Source organism: Tursiops truncatus, chromosome 5, assembly GCF_011762595.2.
Source record: "Tursiops truncatus isolate mTurTru1 chromosome 5, mTurTru1.mat.Y, whole genome shotgun sequence".
NCBI classification, from domain to species: domain Eukaryota; kingdom Metazoa; phylum Chordata; class Mammalia; order Artiodactyla; family Delphinidae; genus Tursiops; species Tursiops truncatus.
In genome coordinates this window covers 97,105,104-97,117,911 of record NC_047038.1, presented here as the reverse complement: position 1 = coordinate 97,117,911, position 12,808 = coordinate 97,105,104, and the positions used below count along the sequence as shown (strand labels likewise).

The 12,808-nt window shown below is 40.9% G+C and overlaps 1 protein-coding gene across 13 annotated transcripts in view; it reads left to right on the top strand.

Annotated features, from left to right (window-relative positions):
* TMEM150C (transmembrane protein 150C) overlaps positions 1 to 10,793 on the top strand; it is a 76,107-nt gene extending 65,314 nt beyond the window's left edge. For 8 of the 13 annotated variants that reach the window (XM_073805395.1, XM_073805393.1, XM_073805399.1 and 5 more), the window contains 4 exons: positions 2,044 to 2,171; positions 5,333 to 5,510; positions 8,512 to 8,714; positions 9,017 to 10,793. In XM_073805395.1, coding sequence (XP_073661496.1) covers positions 2,044 to 2,171; positions 5,333 to 5,510; positions 8,512 to 8,714; positions 9,017 to 9,091 — 584 coding nt within the window. In that variant the 3' untranslated portion in view covers positions 9,092 to 10,793. Of the gene's footprint in view, positions 1 to 2,043; positions 2,172 to 5,332; positions 5,511 to 8,511 lie in introns of those variants that run through there. The other 5 variants (XM_073805389.1, XM_073805388.1, XM_073805387.1 and 2 more) reach the window with 5 other exon arrangements.
* The last annotated feature ends 2,015 nt before the right edge of the window (positions 10,794 to 12,808 follow it).

Below are 12,808 nucleotides of genomic sequence, written 5' to 3'. Positions count from 1 at the left end.
TCTGAAGATCACTTTGTGTCAGGGCGCTTATGTTGAATTTCTCGTCTCCCCACTTCTTCCTCCTATTCGTATCCCCAAAAGTATTAGAAATTGTGCTTATTTTTTCATCCTCTAGGATAGGTATTGTCAACATTAATAGACTTCTGATAATATGATAACTCCTAACTTGATCCCTCAAACCATTAGGTTGAAAAACTATTATCAAAAAAATGGTTCTGAAGAACCTAGGGGCAGGACAGGAATAAAGACACAGACGTAGAGAAGGGACTTGAGGATACGGGGAGGGGGAAGGGTAAGCTGGGTTGAAGTGAGAGAGTGGCATGGACATATATACACTACCAAATGTAAGATAGATAGCTAGTGGGAAGCAGCCGCATAGCACAGGGAGATCAGCTCAGTGCTTTGTGACCGCCTGGAGGGGTGGGATAGGGAGAGTGGGAGGGAGGGAGACGCAAGAGGGAAGAGATATGGGAACATATGTATATGTATAACTGATTCACTTTGTTATAAAGCAGAAACTAACACACCACTGTAAAGCAATTATACTCCAATAAAGATGTTAAAAAGCTATTATCAACTCAAGTATAATCTATTAATTTGAGGATGAATCATGGGCATTAGCTTTAACATAAATATACTAAAAGCTAAATCAGATCCAAACAATTTAAGATTTCATAGATTGCAGTTTATTTCTATTTTGTTTCCAGAATCCAACTATTAACCAAGTTGTATACCACTCTTTGACCAGAGGTACTTGGAACTGAAAGTCAACTCACTGAACCAACTTTGTAGCTTGAAACTATGAAATTCGTCATACTTGGGAAATGCAAACTTGTGAATGGGTTTCTTTGTTAATGGCTACTAATAATGGCCTGAAATCAAGGCAGACTTACAGCAAATAATTACCTACTAATTGTTGTATAAATAGAATGATTCTTGAATTCCTAATTGTCTTCCCTGCTAAACCTTAATGTCAAAATAAATTGCCTTAGGAAGTAGTAAGTGCATTTCTTCATATTAGATATAACATATTAATTGCAAGTGCTTTTTAAAAATCATTTGTAGACTGACCTCTCCCAGCTTTTTGTATAAATATGAAAATATCCCTGCACCAAGCAATTAATAAAAGGAGATTCTTAGATTAGTGACTTGAGTATGGACTGGCCTCAAGGTTACTATTAGAAGTCAGATTTGAAATCTAAGTAACTTCCTTTTTCTCTCTGCAGATTCTCCAATGACAATTTGATTCAAAAGAGTGGGATTTTAAAATAAGTAATTAACATCATGTGAAGAATTGAGCTTTCTTAATATAATCAATATGATTTTCAGTACATACCAAACCCCCAAATCTGCTATGTTAAAATACAGATTCCATGATTTTATTGCTGTAACTGCTCTAATTTGGGTGAGCTGTCTTTGTCCTTTGACAATGAACACCTGCAGGTAGAATCAGAAGGGAGAGGGAATAAACCAGTAATAAAGGGATTTGTACATGTGCCTTTATCTTCCTTCCTATCCCCGGGAATGATTTCTGGCACAGGGGCCAGCAGGTTTGTCTAGATTGGTAACCTTGTCTTCTTCCCCGTGTTTTCTTGCCCTATCTGTTCTAACACGGTTCTAAACTAAAGGCTGATTGAATCAGTGAATTCCCGTGCCACGGGCTGTCTCTCTGTGTCTGATCTGTTGTGTGCCAAGCCTCTGTGATGTTCTCCTAAGCCAGTCTGTCTTGTGCTGACCTTGTTTTTGAAAACTCTGAGAACAACACTAGTTGTTACCAGTCTATCATCTTGCGTCACCCAAATAACATATAGCACGCTGCTTCAGTTCCTCTCTGCTTTCCCCAGGTTAGCTAGAATAAAACATCTCAGTAATCAGAAACATCACATGGAAAATTTCTTTTAAAAATGCATCGGTCATTTTAGAGATTTAAAGGTGTACTGTGGCAAAAAGTTTACTTCTGCACATTGTGGCTTTAGAACGCTGCTTCCTAGTCTGACTGTGTGATTTAACTTTTTCAATTATAACATTTTGTTTTATTCCCAGCTCTGGTGGTAGCTGTTCTGCGCTTCATACAACTGAAACCAAAAGTTTTAAATCCATGGCTGAATATTAGTGGATTGGTGGCGCTCTGTCTGGCTTCCTTTGGAATGACCTTACTTGGTAATTTTCAGGTACTTCATTTGGCCTTTTTCACCTCCATCTCACACTTCACCTATATGATGATCACAGCCACTGAGTTATAGTCACTATGTGGCCCATAGAATTCTCCATGAATCTTTAAAAAAATGCTAACAGTGGTTCCTGATATGCACAGTTTCTCCAGCAGTCAGCCCATCTGTTCTTTGAGCCTCGCCTACGTAAGTCTGAATTAAACATGAGAAATTCCTCCCTATGCATTGGAAATACAGCACAGCTATTGGGAAACGTATCTACTAAAATAGGGCTTTCAAACCGCTATATACTTTTTTTCATAACAAATTGTATTCTAATGTACGTTTCTAGAAAATTAATAGGATCATTGCCTTTCTGTAATTAAACATTGAACATTCTTATTGGATGAAACCTTGCATTTTAGATTAGCAAGCTCACATGGGAGTCAGTTTGAAAACCCAGAATTTCTCTAGAACGCCTGTGACTTGAATAAGGAGGTACTAACCCTCACTCTTCTTCCCAGAGATGTAGAAACCCAAGGTCACTTAAGCATAATTTCCCTTGCCAATACCCTCACACAACTCTTGACCTAAATGACTTCATTTGTAAAATAGACATGGAAACCCTGCCCAGTTACAGTAGTTTTCTGTTTTCCCTGCCTCCATTCCCTCCCCAGCATCCTCCGGCCTCTGTGATATACTACTGCTAGAAACTTCCTCCTTACTGTCAAACACCAATCCTGACACTTCTCCGCTGTCTGTTGAGTGAAATCCAAATGGTGCAGGCATTCCAGACACTCAGCATTCTAGTGAGTGTTTAGGAATGTTCTTACTGAAAATATGGTAGTGGATTTTCTAAGACTGTCTCTCGTCCTTGACCCTCAGTGCTGATAATTCATTAAATTAGGATAACTCATTCCCCAAGATGTCCCCTGGCACACAGTAGCAACTCAATAAGTATTCTTTTTAATAAATAAATTTATTTATTTATTTTTATTTTTGTGGCTGCACTGGGTCTTCGTTGCTGCACGCGGGCTTTCTCTAGTTGCGGCGAGTAGGGGCTGTTCTTTGTTGCAGTGCGCGGACTTCTCATTGCGGTGTTGTCTCTTGTTGCGGAGCATGGGCTCTAGGTGCACGGGCTTCAGTAGTTGTGGCACGTGGGCTTAGTTGCCCCACGGCATGTGGGATCTTCCCAGACCAGGGCTTGAACCTGTGACCCCTGCATTGGCAGATGGATTCTTAACCACTGTGCCACCAGGGAAGCCCTTAATAAGTATTTTTTACTTAATGGGCTGTCTGACAGATAGGCAGGCAATCCCACCCATTCCTCTAACTATTCTAGGTCTCATTCCGTATCAACCTAGATAATGAGAAAGCTGCATTCTTAGAACATATTGGCTAGGAGGATGAATTATCAGGAGAATATTTGAGAGTTTATCTGTTAAGCTCCAAAATGTTAGGACACAGAGCATTTTTTATTGAGATTTTGGTGGTAGTCTTTCCTCCACTTATCCATCTGTGCTACAGGGACTGGCATGTTGTAAAATGCTCAGTAACTATCATTTCTCTCAACCAGGTCTTAGATGGAAGTTACTGAATAGACATTTTGTTTTTCACTAAAGTTCCCCGAAGAATCCCAGTGATTGGGTTGTTTGGGTGAACCACAGATATTCAAAACTGTAAATGATGACGCTATATATGAAGAACATTTTCTGGAATATCTACAGAGATTACACAGGAAACAAATAACACATTAGTTGCCTGTGGAGAAACTAGGTGGCTAGTATATGAGATAAGAGACAGACTTTTCAATCTATACTCTTTTTACAATTTTTTAAAGTTTGGCCCATGTAACTGTATCATCTATTTTTAAAATTAGAATTAAAAAATAAATGAACAGACTATGTAGACCATGGAAAACCAATTTCCTAATAGTAAAATTTGACTTGGGGAATCATTACTTAAAGTGTTTCAGGACTTTCCTGGCGGTCCAGTTGTTTGGACTCCACGCTTCCAATGCAGGGGGTGTGGGTTCGATCCCTGGTCAGGGAACTAAGATCCCACATGCTGCGCAGCCAAAAAATAAATAAATAACAATAAAATAAAATAAAATGTTTCAAAAATATGTGTTTTGAACTGTGGGGGGGGGAAATGGCTTCTTCAAAGAAGAAAAAATCCTACAGCCAAAACAATAGAAAAAAATTGTAAAGGGAAAGTAATATTGATTTGATACAACCATTATTCATAGCAATGCTAAACAATAAAACACCTGAAGGCAATGGCGATTCAAAAAGATATTTTCACCATGTTTTTAAAGCCATCTTTCAACAGTAGATTTTATTACCTGTGTTTCCTATATATGTGGGGTACATGTGTAGTTAAAAATATATGCAATTAATAAAGGTGTTTTAAGTGACAGATATATTTTTTAAATCAGTGGGTAATGATTTGGGCAGTTTACATCTCTAACCCCCAATTGAAATAACCCAGATGGGTCTCCTTTAACCTATTAACTGTATAAAAGCCTTGACCAGGAATCTTCGAACACTGTTGCCCTAATGGGTCTCCAGATATGGCAAAAGCTCATAAGTGCAGTTTTCTTATTATAATAGGAAACAAAACAAAAGCCCATTAACAATGAATTGGCCACATTACATAGACTGGCCAGTTTTGTAAGAGTAAAGAACAGCTCAAGTGTTATTAGTTGTCCCAGCCAGTGAAATCTTGACCTGCTTAGAATTGGCCATCCTCAATCAGTAAATACACAGCCGGATTCTGGTCTCATTTCTTAGTGTAGAAAACAGAGTTTGGGGTTTATGTCTGTAGAAACTTTGACATTTCTCTTTTTTTGTGTAACTCTCCTGCTTTTTTCTTTTATTTTTCTACAAAGCTTTTCTGGAAAATAAATTCAAAGAATAAATTACCACTGCCTGTATGATTCTTCCAAACAAACGTTTTGAGGTGTGGGCATACTATTCATTTCTCTTCTTCCCCTCAGAGTTGGAACCAATGGAGAATAGACACAAAGAGCCAGTAGAGATGAAGGGTTCTACTCTTTCTACAACCTATCATCCCATTATTGGGACATCTCTTTACCTATTTTTTTCTCCTTCACGTATTCCATTGGCTTGTATGTATTTTCTAAATGGGCCTCCACAGGTCATTATCTGTTCATCCCTTAGCTCACAAATGATGAAGAAATCCATAATGTCGGAACTTCCTTGACTTTTGGATTTGGCACACTGACCTGCTGGATCCAGGCTGCATTGACACTCAAAGTAAACATCAAGAATGAAGGACGGAAAGTTGGAATTCCACGAGTTATTCTCTCAGCATCTGTCACTCTCTGCGTGGTCCTCTGTATCCTTTGAATGTGAAAACGTTCTTTGCCAGTGAGATTAAAACACAGATAAGTTGTGCATGTAGAAGATGAGAAGAGTGCCATTCTCAGTTGGTTAGGATATACTGTCGTATCAACTCAGAATATTAGACAAAAAAGAAAAATAAATAGGTATAAAAACGAAAACTTTCAGACCTATTTTTCATGCCAAAGAGGAGATGGAGAACCAAGCTCTGCCTTCTCAAAACGGTTTCAATCTGTAGGAATGGTGCCATGCATTCTCCTTTTGATGTAAAGTTTCCTTTTGTGAAAAACATAGAATGCATAACCAAAAGAGAATTGTAGGGTTTTTTTCCTTCCATCTTGAAAAATTCTTTTCATTTTCGACTTTATTAGTGGCTCTGTTATTTCATTTAATCTATTAACTCTAAAATGAATTTCTAGGGACAAAAATACATTTATACCTTTCAGGAAAACAAGTAAGCTTTTCTGGAAAAATTCAAGAACTAGATTACCACTGCATGTACTGTTGTCCTAAACAAATAATTTTGAGGTGCTATTTATTTCCCTTCATCCCTCGGAGTTTGAACCAATGGAGAACAGTCACACGGAGCCAGATGGGGATGAAGAAATCAGCCTTTATTCCTAGTAAACTTGGAAAGGAAAATTGTGCAGGCCTCTTATCTTACACCCTGGAATTCAATCTATCCACCCAGTAAGAAGCAGAGAAATCAGGGAAAGGCAGAGGAGAGCACTACACTCAGCTGGAGCCCAAACAGATCGCAGAGGGACTGGTCTAGGGTGGAGCACAGTGACCCCACCTACTATAGCAGGGCCCAGTGGAAGTCGGCCAGTAACCACCCCACCAATTAGATCAGTCACTCAATCCTAAGAGTTTACTCCATTAGGTCCTCTGGAAACTGGAGAAGAAGGGAGTTCCTAGACGGCAAACTGTATAGCTAACACAGTTACAATCATCAATATAATAGCCAATATTTATTGGGTACTTATAATGTGCTAGGCAGTATTCTAAGCACTTTAAATGTGTCAACCCTTTTAATCCTCACTTAACAAGTAGGAATAGTGAAAAACGAAGGTTAATTACCCAAGATCACACATGGTATGTGTCGATTTGTTCTAAACTCAGGCTCAGTTCTTATACTCTTAACCACTATGCCATCCCTCCTTAGAGTGGCTTTAAAATACGAAAATGTTGGGCTTCCCTGGTGGTGCAGTGGTTGAGAGTCCACCTGCCGATACAGGGGATACGGGTTCGTGCCCCGGTCCGGGAAGATCCCACATGCCGCGGAGCGGTTGGGCCCGTGAGCCATGGCCGCTAAGCCTGCGCGTACGGAGCCTGTGCTCAGCAACGGGAGAGGCCACAACAGTGAGAGGCCCGCGTACCGCAAAAAACAAAACAAAACAAAAAAAAAAACCGAAAATGTTTAGCGTTTGGAGATGTTCATTAGTGGAGTATTTGGAGCCATTTCTTTATTCTTCCCTCACAAACTGCCATTCAGTCATTTTAGCGGTTTTCTTAAGTCTCATTAGATTGAGAACACTTAAGGACTTGAAATTCAAGCCAAAAAACTTGCTTATTACTAGCAACCTGATAAAATATTTTATGAGTAAACGGGTCAGAATTCTGCCAGTGCGAGATTTGAAGATATATTCCTCCCCTGTAAGTTAATATTGCTTTGGCAACATTTTGAACCCTCAGTCAGAAGAGTATGTACAGATTTTAAATCATTCTGAGTTTTGAGCTTATACCAAACAATTCTGATCCATGATATTTCCGAAGACTTGGAACCATTTCGTGGTTCCCAGGTGAATGAATCCAGGCCTAGTCAGGAGAGCGAAGTTTGGCTGAAGTAGTTGTCACAGAATTTTTCACTCTCTGAAAATTTCCCAACTTAAGGCTAAGTTCTGAAGGTAGAACTAATTCTAAGGGAACAATTCTGATTTTTCTAAATAACTTTATTTAGTCCTTGGCCTCTTAGCTTTTCACTATAGAACGTTATGAACCTCTCTCCTCCCCAGCTCCTACCTTCATATATACTGATGTGTGTGTGTGTGTACATATACATACACTCTGTGTATAGTCAGGCATAGATGAATCATCTGTTCTTTGGTTTTTTAATTGCCTGCTTTCATTTAAGTTTAAATGCAACACCAGGAATGAAACCAGCCTATAGAATATTGTCTGAAAGGCAATAGTGAAAACTAGAGAGAAGAAGAGGTGCCACTTAGACCTTATTAGTATCACTGCAGAGACAAACACAGCCTATATGGAGGTAGTTAGCTGTTTGATACGTTCACATTGTTCCATCGTCATTTGCAGTGTCTTTTTTTTTTTTTTTTTGTGGTACGCGAGCCTCTCACTGTTGTGGCTTCTCCCGTTGTGGAGCACAGGCTCCGGACGCGCAGGCTCAGCGGCCATGGCTCACGGGCCCAGCCGCTCCGCGGCATGTGGGATCCTCCCGGACCGAGGCACGAACCCGTGTCCCCTCCATCGGCAGGTGGACTCTCAACCACTGCGCCACCAGGGAAGCCCTGCAGTGTCTTTTAAAAATACAGCGTTATTTTTCTGGCCAACTAGTTACTTTGGAATTGTAATTCTTTAGCTAGTCTCACAGTTTATTAGGCAGCTGTAGAGTATAGTGGTCGAATGCATGGCCAGGGAGTCAGAGTGCTTGTGTTTGAATCCCAGTTCCACCAGTTAATACCCGTGTTACCCATTTGGCCTCCGTTTCCCTATTTTAAGCGAACTGCTGATAACAGGATGTTGTGATGAATAAGTTAGGTTTTCCATGAAAGCACCTAGAAGCATGTCTGGCACAAAGTAAGGGCTCAATAATGTTACCTTGTATTATTTATGTAGATGGTGTTCAGCTGGCTCTGTGAAGCTCTTCTGCTAGTCAGGGGGAGAGCCAGGCTTTTCCCGTAACCTGTCTCTGCCCAGAAAAGAGCCCCGTCTTAATGTGGCCGATGGAGGAACTTGCCTTGACTACTTCTCCCCAGACTTCATCCTCATGGCCCAAGGCATCCACCTGTACGCAGCCAGGGTCCAGTGGGGCCTGGTCATGTGCTTCCTGTCTTACTTTGGCACCTTTGCTGTGGAGTTCCGGCATTATCGTTATGAGATTGTATGTTCTGAATACCAGGAGACTTTCCTAAGCTTCTCAGAAAGCCTGTCTGAAGCTTCTGAATATCAAACCGACCAGGTGTAACCCATCAGTTTTTCCTTGCTGGTGAGGTGGGTGTAGCATCAGGGGAGGGGCCAAGGCACACCCACAGGACTTGACACACAACCTCATGACACATCGTAAACACAGGCACGTGCACACGCACACACTCACACACACATTCATGGCCACGTTTGCCAAACGAGCGTTTCGGGGCGAGTTATTTAACAAAAAAGCACAAGCCCTATGTGTCGAAATACACGCTGTTAGCACTGAAAATATAATGCACGACAGAGCAAGAAGCTTGTGCATGATCACCTCTCTTTTCCCCTCTCTCCCAGCACCCCCTGCTCTTCTTGTCCTCTTCACGTATTCCAGACATCCTGATCACCCTACCTTGGGCAGGCCAAATGTAACATGGGAATAATGCCAACTCCCAACTGCCTTCAGATCCAGAGGGCTTGGAACCAGCTCACGAGGACATTCTGAATCTGGCACTAGGGCTCTTGAATGGACAGAGTGTCATTTGGTTGGATGGAAACTGTACAGAGATGTGACCCCGTGTAACCTGTGGATGATGTTGGATCAAGGATAGAACTTTCCCACAAAAACTCCCTTCATCATCGTTCAGTGGCTGTCTGAGCAGATTCGACAAAAGGAATACGCTACGAGCTGTGAGGGGGAAGCCCACCACCACGATTTGGACTTTACTGTGACTGAGAAAATATTTCCAAATGTGAATATTTGTAGGCCATGGTCTGCCATGGAGAGATGGGGGTAGCGAGGGTGTGGTTTCAGTTTTGCTTCCATAGTATGCTATGTTCAGTTTTTATTTTCTATTTCATAGTTTGCTTTGTTTTCTTTTTTTTTTTTTTTGAAGTAACTACCATGGTTCTCTTGGGGCCTCACGGACAGAGAAGATGTAGGCCAAACGCAAGAACTGAGCTTGTTTGGGGTTCAACATGATAAAAGAAAAAAAAAAGAAAGGTCACCTGCAGGCTTAATTTGCTGCTTTTATGTTTGAAGCTAAGAAAATGTTCACAGAAAAGCACAAAGAAATACGTGTGGAGGTAATAAAAAGAGCTCCTGCTGGACATTTGTAAAAGGGAGGAGTTTCAGAGGATCGTGTTGTAAATCCAAATCAAGGAGGAGTTTCTTAATATGTATCTGTTGCTCAAATTTAGTATTTTGGGGGGTGGGGGGTTAAGGGCTTTTCATACTCAGAATTTGTAGAAGCCAATTAAACGGTTACCCTCCCCGAAAAACAAATTGGTTCAGTTCGTCCCCTACAACACATCATGTAGTTCCCACCTGCGAAGAGTTTAGAACTCAAACTCTGTTCCTGGGCTTTAGAGGATGTGCTTCATAAAAAAGGGCAGAATTCTAAATCAAAATGCGGTGGAGTGGGCCAAGCTGATGGGCCCTCCGTGAGTGCACTTTGTTTCAAGAAAGCCCCAAACTTACTCCATAGGGGCTTGGGATTTCATGGAATATAATGTGAAAAAATGTTTTTTTAATCCAACCCAAACTCTGAGCTTCTTGAGGAGGGGGTTCAATGACTTTTCATCTCTGTATTTATCCCCACCTCTTAGCACAGTGCCTGGCACATATGAGGTGCTCAACAAACATCTGTTGAATAGAATTACTGGTAATTTACAGCACGAAAAAGGAGTATCAGAGAAAGACTCAAAGATGTGTGAGAGAATGGAAGATGACTGTTTCATGCAAGACAGGAATGGAAGAAATCACGAGGGTTAGATGGAGGAGGCATCTCTAAGGCATACCTCTAAGGGACAAGTAAAATGTGAGAAAAAGAGACAAGCAGAGAGTGTTCTCCTATTAGAAAGTCATCTTATTGTAAATAGTCCAAGGTGACATTTATTATTTTTGAATACTGCTTTTGGGGGTTTTTTTCATTTTTATATTTTAAAAATTTTATCAGAGAACAAAGATTTATGAAGTTTTCTTTTACTCTACACAATCCAAATTAAATAGCTTTTGGTGATGCACCGTACACTTTCTTAAGAGTAGATCTAATAGCGCATTTTAACAGAATCAAGCAATGACTGGCATTATTCATCGGGATCTGACCACTAAATAAAATTCTTTTGTGCAGAATTGTGATTTTTCTTTTGTCTCTTACAAGAACATTTCTTCTCTAATATTAAAGCATGTGTAAACTGACTCAGACATTATGTTGAAAACTTCAGTGTGACATTGGCAGCATATTTCTAGGGTGTTTTCCAACACTAACAACCAATTCTCTGATTCTCTGGACACCAACTGGGTGTCCTACAATTCAGTTCAATTCTGACACTACCCAAAGTTATCCTCAGACCCCACGGGTTTAAAGGCTTGGTTCCGCAAGACCTACCTCGCTTCAAATGCCGGTTGCAAGTATCATGTCCCCAGATAACCCACACTTCGGTCCAACCTGGTCATAAAATTGGAGGGTTCCCACAATTCCCTTCCCTTCTGGATTCAATAATTTCCTGGAACAGCTCGCAGAACTTGGGAAAACACTTTACTTCCATTTTCTGGTTTATTATAAAAGATATAACTTGAGAGCAGCCAAATGGAAGAGATGCATGGGGCAAGGAAGGGGAGGGATGCAGGAGCACAGCATCCTCCCAGGGTTCAATGTGCTCACCAACCCAGAAGCTCTCTGAATCTCACTATTGCTGAGTTTATAGAGCTTCCTCTCCAGCCCCCTCTGCCACCCCTGCCTGGAGGTCAGTCAGTAGGTCTAGCCACTTGGTCTTTCTGGTGACCAGCTCCAACCTGAGGCCATCTAGTGGCCTCACCCTTAGTGATCTCATTAGCATAAACTCAAGTGTGATCAAAGGGGCTCATTACAAAAAACAAAAGCCATTCCTATCACTCAGAAAATGCCAAGAGCTTTAGCAGCTCTTGGCAGGAACCGGAAGACAAAGACCAAATAAATTTTTGTATTAGACCACACAGACACATAAAGATCAAATTTACAGAACCTCCTAGGAGTTAAGGACCACAGCATTCATCCAGAAGGACAAGGCCAGGGAATCTGCATTTGGAGTGAGCATTCCTGGAGGAGCTAACGCAGATGACCCAGAGAACAAAATAGTAAATATACTACACTATGTTTCTGGTAGTCCAGCTAAGTCTCTTGAAGAAAAGTTGCCTTCCTGGTTAGGAGAGAAATATTTTACGAACAATGTTAACATTTTCAAGGTTCAATAGTTTTTGATTTAATGGAGAACTGACAGTGAGGTCAAGTTTTATTACCTGTGTTATTTATTGGGTTTTCTTTGCCCCTGGTATGGGAAAGTAAAACTTGCGTACCCTGAAATTTGCATTCTGCTGGTTATTGTGGAGACTGGTACATCACTGTTTATTTTGGTCCTTAGGCATTGTGTCAGGATGGATCAGGTTTTGCTAGCCCAAAATAAAACTAACGAAACTAAAGTTTATTACTCATGCTAGGTGTCTAACCCGGGTTATCAAAGGGGCTCTGCTCATCACTATGACTCAGACCCTGGCTGGTAGATGCTTCGTCTTAACACTGCTTCCACAGTGGCTGTCAGCCAAGGCAATGTGGGAGACTGCTCACTGGTCTTAAAGCTGCTATGAAGTGACAAACAAAACCACATGGCCATACCCTAGAGTGGCTGTCCTGCCATGGGCTCAGAATGGGAGAAACATTTATGAACAGCCTAGTAGCTTACTGGCCACAGTAAGTGGACTCCTGGCCACATGTGTTTTGTCCCTCAAAGTAGTGGGAAGTTGGGGAAAGAGAATTCCACATATGAAATAAGTTGATTTTCACAATCCTCAGTTCCATATCAGCTCAGATTCCCTATTAACATTCCTCAAAGTGAGGGTTCCAAGAAACAGCAAATATCCAAATCTGAAGTCCAAGGAAGGGAGGGTGGGTGAGAAAGCTAGGTGCCTCACTGGAAAAGCAAAGATCTTTCCATTAGCATAACTATTGTTTTATTTCTCCTATCTTAAAAAAAAAAGTCCATATTTGCTCTCTCCAGCCCCTCTCTCCCAATTCTTTCTTCTTCTTTTTTAAAATTTATTTATTTATTTATTATTTATTTTTTTGGTTGCATTGGGTCTTTGTTGCTGCGCACAGACTTTCTCTAGTTGCG